The 10,920-nt window shown below is 36.5% G+C and overlaps 1 protein-coding gene across 14 annotated transcripts in view; it reads right to left on the bottom strand.

Annotated features, from left to right (window-relative positions):
* Positions 1-1,542: 1,542 nt before the first annotated feature.
* Positions 1,543-10,920, bottom strand: part of PPARGC1A (PPARG coactivator 1 alpha) — a 626,509-nt gene continuing 617,131 nt past the window's right edge. For all 14 annotated transcript variants that reach the window (XM_081048191.1, XM_081048194.1, XM_081048184.1 and 11 more), the window contains 3 exons: positions 8,410-8,531; positions 7,926-8,077; positions 1,543-2,151 (listed from right to left, as the gene is read on the bottom strand). In XM_081048191.1, coding sequence (XP_080904317.1) covers positions 2,048-2,151; positions 7,926-8,077; positions 8,410-8,531 — 378 coding nt within the window. In that variant the 3' untranslated portion in view covers positions 1,543-2,047. The remainder of the gene's footprint in view (positions 2,152-7,925; positions 8,078-8,409; positions 8,532-10,920) is intronic.

The following is a 10,920-nucleotide window of genomic DNA, read 5'->3' as shown; positions in this document are numbered from 1 at the left end:
GACACTGAAACTCCGCCCTGACAATTGCCATGCATCCTAGGTAGAAAATTTCCACTGGCTTTATAATTTTCATCATCTCATAATTTATAATAAATAGGCTATCTGCAACTGATAAATATGTCTCTTTAGTAAACAAAGGAATGAGATATCAGTATTTATACAGGATGCGTAACTTTAAAAAATACAGATAAATACCATCATCATACTCTGCCAAGGGAAAGAGATACTGGCTTCAAGGAGAGTCTTCAGACACACATTAATTATTGTAAAAATCATACTGTAATTATTACCTCAGCTTTTTGTATCAAATTAAAATCACAAAAATTAAAACAGAACAGCATTTTAAAAAGATTTTTTGACCTCTAGTTTCAAAACTACTGTTGATAGAGAAAATAAAAACATTTCTTAATGGTTACCCATTGAGACTTTACATAAAATCATGATATTGTCTAGAAAAATTTTAGATGAGAAAATTTTCATTCCCCTAACAAATCCAGTGTATAAAACTTCAAAGAAAAACAAGCAACAAGAGAATGTGGAAAAATATCGCAGAAGTGGTTAATACCTTTAGAGGGCTAGGATATTTCTTGACAAGATGCTTAGATCAAAGCTCACCTACGAAAGGATGGATGTGCGTAAAGCATCATTTTGTTCTTGCTGCACTCAACAGAAACACACACTGTCTTTTTTTTTTACAATCAAATATATATAAGCAGTAAGTTCAGCTTCTAAATAGGTTAGTGTACAATAATTGTTTCACCTCATAATTACATTTGAATATTCTTGATTAAGAAAAATTCAGCAGTTTTGAAAAGAAGGCTGCATTTACAGTGCATAGCTATAACAAAAAAAGAACATTGTTGTATACTATGTACACAAAATAAAAATACTCCATTTAACATCTGTAAATACTTAACTACATCAGAGAATGTAGCAGTTACACTATCTGAACACATCCCAGAGAGTTCTACCCAACTCTCATTCATAATGTAACACCGTGCTCGCTCCTCAGAAAGAACCACTAAACAAGCTGCACGCTTGACCATTGACAAGGCTTTTGAAATTTGCAGTGGAAGATCAACATTTTGGACATCTACATGGGTGTCAGGATAAAGAACAAATGACAGAAACTTCAAAATGTTAGGAAAGTTTAGCATTCTGGTGCCTGGAGTATCCTCTCCCACCCAGATTCCATGGCAAAAGGAAAAAAGATAAAAAGGAGAGGGAGAGAGAGGGAGAGAGAAGGAGAAAGAGAGAGATGGAGAGAGGGAGAGGGGGAGAGAGAGAGAGAGAGAGAGAGAGAGAGAGAGAGAGAGAGAGAGAGAGAGAGAGAAATATTAGTTCTACGGAACCTGTGGTTTCTTCAGGATTGTCATATAATCATTACGTTATGAGAGAAAGCTTGCTTCAAGTTGATTTTGCACTTTCTTAAAAAACAGAGTACGAGGCTGATGCCCAGATATCAGCGGCTGTCGTTTTAGGGTGGTTTGTGGTTGGTTGGTTTTCTTTCCTTTTGAATTTATGCATTTTTTTTTTCCTTTTGAATAGAATATGAACATTTTGAAGTTCTAGGTTTTACTTGTGTCTTCATGGAACTGCTGCCATTTGAAGTGGTTTGCTCTGGCACACTCTGGTCAGGAACCCCCAGTCCCCACCTGGACATACATACTTCCCCCAAACCAGGCACGCATTCACACACACACACACACACACACACACACACATACACACAGACACACACACACAGTCACACACACACCCCATCACCATCACCAAGAGACTCCAGGGAAAGCAAAGCTGACACCCATGAATAAACATGTGCTTACTGGATATCCATTCTCTCTCTTGCCTCTTCAGCAGCTGTGTTCATGTAAACCATTGTTGTTCTCGTTGTATTGTTGTTGTTCTGTGTTTTTGTTTGTTTCTTTTGTACAGAGTGTAAAGTAGGAGAAATTCCTAAGTATGACTTGCAATAGTCTGTTAGGGAAGGACGCGCTGTCCCGTGAGGTATTCACCGTCCCTCTGTCATCCTCAGCCAGGGAGCATGTTACCTGCGGAAGCTTCGCTGAGCTTCTTTCAGTAAACTATCGAAATCCAGAGAGTCGTATTTGCTCTTGGTGGAAGAAGGGTCAAAGTCATCTGAGTTTGAATCTGAAAGGAACCCAAGATAGGTTAGTGCATGCTTTGCCCATGGTCATGAGCTCAATCATCCAATTCAAGATTACCTGACTCAACAGCAACTTATCTAATCAACATACTTTCAAAAGTAGGCCATTGCAACGACATGGATGGACGTAGAGAACATTATGCTAAGTGAAATAAGTCAGATTGAGAAAGACAAATACCATATGATCTCTCTTATATGTGTAATCTAAAAAACCGAATAAACAAATAGAACAGAAATAGTCTCAGAGATATAGGAAAAAAATAAAAACTGACAGTTGCTAGATGGGAGGGGGGTGGGGATGGGGGAGAAGGTGAAGGGATTAGAAAGCACAAATTAGTAGTCACAATATCGCCACGGGAATACGAAATACAGTCTGGGGTATGTAATCAATAATGTTGTAAAGATTATGTAGGGTGCCAGATGGGTACTGGACTTATCAGGGGGATCACTTCATAAACTGTGTAGATGCCTGACCACTGCACTGTACACCTGAAGCTGAAGTTGAATAATACTGAATTGGAATACAATATGGAGTACAGCATAGGGAATATAGTCAGTGGTATGGAAATAGCTATATATGATGTCAGAGGGGTAGTAGATTGGGAGAGGGAGGTTATCACTTTGTGAGGGGTGTAAATGTCTATTACATTGCTTTGCACATACATACATATATATATGTATACACACACACACACACACACACACACACACACACAGAGGAACATTCAAAACACTCATCTATTGATTCATTTTAGACTTAAACACTCCTAGAAGGTAATCAGAACAGACTTTAATATCTATTCAATAGCAACTTATCCAATCAATATACTTTAAAATTAAGCTCCCACTCCTTTCCTGGCATGTTAAATGACGTACCCAAGTTTCCTCAACAACTTAGATGATAAAAGAAGGCTAGGCAGTAGAATTACTTTTCCTATTCACTGGGACTGATGTCACAATCATCAGAACTTCACCCGCTCTGCACCCTGCTGCTCCCCCTTGAAGTAGGACAGACATATAATCCAGGCATCTACTCCATACCTTAGGGCACCCAGCAACAGAGACAAAAATGCTCCCAAATTAGAAGGTTTAGGGAAATGTCCAGAAAGCGTCAATTTAGTTTCTTTACTCATTAATAGGAGATGGAAAATATGCTTTCTTGGATCCTTAAACTAGTCCAAGTCAGTTTTTGGGCAGTTCCATATGCTACGGCAAAGAGCTCTCAACAACATGGGTGTGTTTCAGCAGTGTTGGGTATAAAGTGAAATTCTCTTAAATATTTCTGACTTTTCTACATTGACATCCATTTTAAAAGTTAAATATTTTTGCTGGTCTTGAAAGTGAGAAAGAATGCCTTGGAAACATAACAGAAAAACCTCTTGCAAATACATTCATTCTTTTGAAAGCATATATTATGAAGAGAAAAATAACCTTTCTGGGAAACAATCGTACTAAAATATGAACATTTCCATGTTTTACCCAGACTAGGTTACAAAACAAAAATGCTCAAAATGACAGAAGAGTATAATACTAGATAATGTGGAGGCATAATCATTGACCTCACAAGTTGTTTTGCTGAAAAGGTTGCAATCCCTCAAGCTCTCCAGAGTTGGGCAGACTTTTTTTTTTTTTTCCCACCCCTAGCTAAGATCTTCTTTAACCGCCTTAGATTTTAAAACAAAGAAATTTATTCACTTCTTTTTTTTTCTTTCATTCTCACCATTCCTTGTTTTCACTGAATTTTTGTCAAGAACGTTTTTCCAGGTAAGTACAACAACAAAAAAACAGTACCAACAATTATAGTCAGCCTCAGACATAAAGGCAAGGACAAAACATAGCCAGTCTTTCCACACTAATATCTTAAATGGTTAACTCTTAAATTATACTGGCCCCCCCCTTCTCTTCATGACCTAATTTAGAGTTCACTTGTCTTACTAAAACCTCACGAGCAGCTGTTGTTCAAATCAAAATTTTTTTGTAGAAGCAAAGTCTTATTCATTGCTAGAGATTAGCCTGAAATCCGAATTCCACTTGCATTGTAGATGGAGATGGGACAGTGTTCTGATAAGGGGAGTCAGTGTGACAGTATAGGCCCACCAAGAACACCCGCACATATCTTTTCTTGGAGGAAATTTTGAGAATATTTAAAATGACCTAACTTTAGATTTTTCTACATGACACCCAGAATTTCAGTGTTTCTCTATTTTGATTAGCAAATACTAAAAATATTTTGAAACAGTGGTTCTCAAGAGTTTCTTCACCGTGAAATATGAAGGCTGGCACTTACATATATACCCACTTACAGGAGTATACGTCACACAGCAGGCACCCACAAAATATTTTTGGTTGCCTGAAGATAGAATGTGGTTATGTGTACTTCCTGAGGCAATAACATCTCTTCCATCCCTATTTCTACACTAAACAAAGAATACTGCAACACAAGTATATGACACAAGTTTTACAGGAATAACCAGAAAGCCACTCTAATTATTTTTATAAATAAGTTGTTACAAATAATGACACTGTATAAATAGAAACAAATCACATTACAACTGTATTCTTGGCACCTAGAAAACTGTTAGCACAGAGTAGGTACTCCAATTAACATCTGTTAAATGAATATATTAATCTTAAAGATCAACATATTACTGATACTATGGTTGAAAGTATTTGTGTTGAGACCTGGGAATTTTTACCAGGAAATGGCAAGGGTTTATGAAAAGTTATATATATGTTTAAGATATTGATATTTAATATACTGCTTTGAGTCAATAAAAAATTTGTGATGGATGTCTTATTTACTTCATTTTTCTAATATGTTTCAGTTCTACAACATAATTAATTCCTGATCAAAATTATTATATTCTTAGTACTGACCCATCCTTTTGTTCTGGTCCTATAGTCCTAAATTAATGTTTGTCTTTTTTCTTTTAAGATTTTTCATCGAGGTCTTTCAGAAAGATCCATTTGTTCATAAAACAGTGAATAGAAAGACACACAAGTTACAGATCCATACAAATCAGACTTACATTCTGGCTTCACCATAGTAACCTGGATTGTCTCTTTACATTCTGAGTCTCATTTATAAAACTAGCTCACAAATAGTCCTGGAAATCATTATGTTTTGCACTAATAGTATTGTAGTGGCCGTTACGTGGTCTCAATCACAGAGAAATAGGATGCGGGAACTAATTTAATTTAGGGGAGCACAAAAGTACCAGAAAAAAATTGGTTAAATCCATCTAAAATGATCAGTCACTCTACTCGTGGTAAAATGTATCTGTATCACATCATGTACACTTCACTCTTGATACACACATATCAGCTCAGAATCCGTCTAAGAATCCAGGATATGCTTCTGTCCAACATATTCATGGCTGTGCCTGAAGCATTTCACTTGAACTCTTCAGGAGGCAAAAGACAAGACACATGAATGTTTTTCAGTCCCAAAGCTGGACGCTGCTGTTGATGCTTCCATTTTAAAATAACTTGAAATTTCCAACTTCTTCTCATTGTCATCATTTTTAATTGTAAGAGCTACTCTTTATTGAGCACCTATTTCATACCAGACACTGTTAGTGCTTTCACAAACATTTATTTAATCTTCATGACAACATGATGAGGTATTCTACCATTGAAGAACCAGAGGCAGAGGGAGGTTAATTGTTTGCTTAAGGTGAGAAGTGAAGTGAGGTTTCAAACCCAGGTCTGCAGGATTCCGAAGGTCGGCAGGCTCTTCGACTACACCATGCCTACGCTCAGATCAAATACGCTTCATGCAATTGTAGGGCTTGAGGGAATTGGAAAAACCCATGCTACTACAATGCACATCAAACACACTTTTCAGAAAATACAGAGCTAGCCGAGCAGCGGCAAAGTTTCACTGCTGCTGGCTAGACAGGGAGATAACGAGAGGGGAAGCATTCTTCTTAGAAATATTTCAGGGAGGCTCTAGTTCAATTTGGAAATACCATTCAATCCTCTCTCTCCCAGTGATGAATCGTGATCTAAAGGCCCCTCTAGGTAGCTTATTTTTAAACTCTAGATGTTTTGAGAGACTAGAAACACCCTGGCCTTCATCACTGAAGAAAATAAGTCAAATCAACTCAAGACTTCAATCTGTCTTGACTGTTTTTATCAGCCAGCATTTGAACAAATGACTTGCCACCGTTTATATTTTCATCCCTAGGCCTCTATCTCTCTAACAGTCAGCTGCCTCTCCCCTGCTTCATACTATCTATTTAGCTTTTGAAGTGAATTATAGCATATTCCCCCTGAACAATGCACACTACCTATATCAATTACTCCAGGAAGACATCACTTTGGTGGAAGAAAGGAAAAAAAAAATCCCTATATTGGGTATTCATTTCTTTCTTTATACCAAGTCAAAGCAAGTGCAGATAGGAATATAATAATGCTTAGGAATAGATTTATGTGTTAATTTTATGATTCGTAGTATAATTGATTTAAAATAATTATGTCATACACACTAGGCATTTGCCCCGTTCCTGCCTTCATCAAAGAATTTAAAGGCTTACAATACACATATTAGATAGGGAATCACATGCAATGGAACAAAATTAAAATTGGAAAGGAAATTAAGATGTCCATTGTGGCATTATTTATAATATTAAAACATTGAAAATTGAAAAAATGTTTAGTTATAATGGAATGATTAAATATAATGGCACCATTCACCGAACAGAATACTGTGTAGCCATTAAAATATGTTGATAAGTTATTTTGAATCCTGTAGGTACAGTGAAAATGAACTTATATAATATTAATTGAGATAAGTAGAATTTAAAAGTATAGATTTATATATAAAATATGAGCTCAACTATAAGAAGTTAGATATTCTGAGACAAAACTGGAATGTAAATCACACACTAGCAAATAGTGATTACCTTTAAGTGATAGGCTGATAGGTGATTTTACTCTTTTTATTAATACTTTTTCATATTTTCTAAATTTTACCCAGTGAGTCTGTACTTTCATAATAAGAAAAAAAATCAATACTTATGTATGCTTGTTTCCTTATCTGTAAAATGGGATAATAATAATAACATCTACCTCCTATGATTGTTCTAGTAATTAAATGAGAAAATGCTTGCAAAGACCCGTCTGGTACAGTGTCTCACATATGGAGGTACTCAAAGTATAGCATTTTTTCTTCTTTGTTTTAAAGAAAGTATAGTGTGATTTAGCATATAAGACTTTATTTTCCCCTCTCAAGGTATAATTTGTAGAAAATGTTAACATTTCTACAACTCTGTGGTATAATAAGAAAAAAGAACAAGACTTGCATATATTCTGTTCCATAAAACAATGATGGCAGTGTTACGCTTTGTACACAAGGAGTCAGGGTGGGGACAGAATGCAATGGCAGATGACACACATGTACGAAGACACGTACACAACATAAACACATGTGGACATATACTATACCCCCACACACATGCACACACAAAACACAACACACCACACACACATACACACACAACCAGTAAAAAAGGTCACCATCTGGGCAGACAGTACAACAAATTTATTTCTGCCCTTTGTTGTCAAAAGCTATGCTCCTTGCTTCTGAAACTGTCTCATGCATTAAAAAATAAGTAATAAAATAAAATGTGTATTTAAATATTCCCTCTAGTAAAACAAAGTAATGGTCCAACCTCATGTACCTAAGGTTTACATTTGCTTCCATTTTGAGCTCTACATTATGGATCCGTCACTCCATGTACAATAAAATCCATACCTAGGTCTGCATAGTTAGACTTGAAAAATTGCTTGCGTCCACAAAAGTACAGCTCGAAGTCAGTTTCATTCGACCTGCGCAAAGTGTATCCATTTTCAAGAGCAGCAAAAGCATCACAGGTATAACGGTAGGTAATGAAACCATAGCTGTCTCTGCAATGGACAAAGGAGAAAAGTTCAAAGCTAGTGAGGAAGCATTAGCATATATGACTGTAACCCTTGCTACTTTGGGAGGCTTCGCCAGTGCCAACATCTGAACCACTGCATCCATTTATCAGTGTGATTGTCCTGTCAAGCAGCTAAATACTTATTTCTGGGACAGGAAACCTCAACTAGAAAGATTAATAAATAGGGATGAAAGAAAATAAATAAGGTTCTGAACTCAACATGTCATCTGTCAAAGCATTCCCATCCTAGTAATCTTATGGCCATAATTTTTTACATATGTCAGCTTCTAAACAAGAAATAATCTTGAAGATTCTCACCCATCATCCCGCAGATTTACTGTGCACTCCTCAATTTCACCAAAAACTTCAAAACGGTCCCTCAGTTCTGTCCGTGTCGTGTCAGGTCTGATTTTACCAACATAAATCACACGGCGTTCTTCCTGGAGGTGGGGGAAGTAAAGAGAGACTTGCTAGTTCTAGGGATAAGAAACTGAACCTCTAGAAACATTCATAAAGGTAAAATCATGCATAATGAGAACCCAGAGAGCATGCCAATTAAAGCAAAACATACACGAAAACTGAATGAAAGACTACACTTAAACCAAGTTCTAATTTCCATTTCTTCAACATCAATCTCATCCCTTACATGCTCTCTCTTTGGCACCTCATTCTCTTCCACTTTTCCTATCCATCTCTGTTCTTCAGGCACATGAACTTTTATATATTACAAAAGAAATATGTGTAATGTGATCATTTTATCGCTGAATAACTGAACAATACCTGTTAAATAATTTTCATTCCTGTGACTCAATTATTAATCCTTAAACGTAGTAAGAAACTGATGTGGCTTGCAAAACTATTTAATTTCTCATTAACTCAGAATTCTAATGAGATGTACAACTTTTTCCAGTTTTATTGAGAAGTAATTGACATACATCATTGTGTAAGTTTAAGGTGTATAGTATGATGGCTTGATGTACAAATTTTGCCATCCCTCAAAAAAGTGATTCTTAACCTCTAGTAAATAAATGTTACCTGGGGTGCTAATTAAAAATGTAAATTATTGGGGTTTATCCTGGCTATACTAAAAAATATTTAGAAAATAGGGTTCATTTTTAACAAGCACACCCCAGTGACTTTAAGGCAGGTGGTCCAAAGACTATAATTTGAAAAATATGGCCTGAAAATGTAGACTATTTTAAGCCATGGGTCTCTAAAGAATAAGAGTTATAAAAAAGGCTATAAATTTCCCTTTGCCAATGAATCTTATTTTAGGAAGACACGAGAAGGGTGTGGCCTAATTTTCACAAGTGGAGTCAATATCATCATCATCTGAAAATCATCAGCAATTTATTACCTACAAAATACGGGAAGAATATTTTATAGCCTGGGGATGAATTTCTTAAAAAATAAACAAAAAAAAACAAAAACAAACAAAAATCAACCACGAATGCATTTGTAAAGTAAGAAGCAATCCTATAACTCTTGTTCTGAGAAGACAAGGCCAAAGGTGAGGCTTATCTCTCAAAACTGAGAAAAGGCAAGAATGTAAGGAATTAACATAAAAAATGTGCTTACCAACCAGACTACATGTCTATCAAGGACAAACAAGAATGGAATGAATTTAAGGTTGCAGAGATTTACGTTAGATGGAAGCAAAGACAAGGAAGCACAGGACTAAGGTATGAATTTAGCTTGCCTAAGAGTTTTCCCTGGATGTACTGAGAGTATCCTGTCTTGGACGATGTGAAAAGTAATTTAGGCCTAAGGCAAAGAGATGTCCTATGTTATTTACTGAATGTCTTTCCTTTTCACGTGTCTAGTATTTAGCAAAGGACCTGGCAAAGACTGGTTACTCAATAAGCACTTTTGAAATATAACTGAACAATTCCCGGAGTGTATAATAGATATCCTCCTAAGTGATCTAATCATCCATGTTTCATCTTCTTTTACCTTATGCAACACTCATGTTTCTACTTTCATCAGGGAACTTCCTCTGAGCTTCAAACTCAAATAACTATCTATTTGATATCTCAGGTTAGATGTACTCTAGGCGCCTCAAACTAGACCCACATTACTCAGACAAAACTGTCCACTTCTACGCTCTCCCTGGTGGGTCTTTCTCCAGTGTTCTTGCATCAGTGAAGTTAACACCATCTAGCCAGTTATTCAGGACAAAAAACTGAGTGCTTCGTTGATTCTTCCCTTAGTCCCCTCCACATAGCCAATCACTCATTAAGTCCTACTGATTTTCACCTCCTAAATCTCTCTCTAGTCTGTCTCCTTCATTATATCTCCCCTAAGCCAAGCTCCCAGCATCTCTTTCTGGACTAGTCTAACCTCTTAACTTGGATCTTGTGTCTATGTTTACCTTCCTCTGATCTATTCTTTCACTTCAGTCAAAGTATTCCACAGTATTCTGTGTTAAGGGAATAGAAATCCAATCATGCCAATTACTGTCTAGTAAAGGACCTACCAGGCCATTCACGTCTGGACCTTTCGTTATCATGGACTTAATCCCCCACATCTCTTTCTTTCCTTTACTCTGTTTTCCAGCCACATCGAGCTTCTATCAGCCCTTAGCATATACCGTGTTCTTTCCTTTTCCAAAGCCTTTGCACAAGCTGTTCTATCGCTACTTGGAACATCCTTCACATACTGCCTCTCCTTTCCCTTCACCAACATTCATATACAGTCTGGAATTACACTGAACCCAACGATCATTTCCTTTCTGCGATTTGCAATGAAGTCAAGCTTCCTATTAGCTGTTCTTACAGAACATACTCTCCTTTGTAGTTCTATGCCCAATTGGAATCAATATTTTATTCA

Source organism: Rhinolophus hipposideros (assembly GCF_964194185.1).
Source record: "Rhinolophus hipposideros genome assembly, chromosome: 1".
Taxonomy (NCBI): Eukaryota; Metazoa; Chordata; class Mammalia; order Chiroptera; family Rhinolophidae; genus Rhinolophus; species Rhinolophus hipposideros.
The sequence above is the reverse complement of the archived record's forward strand: the minus strand, read 5'-3'. Positions and strand labels throughout refer to the sequence as shown.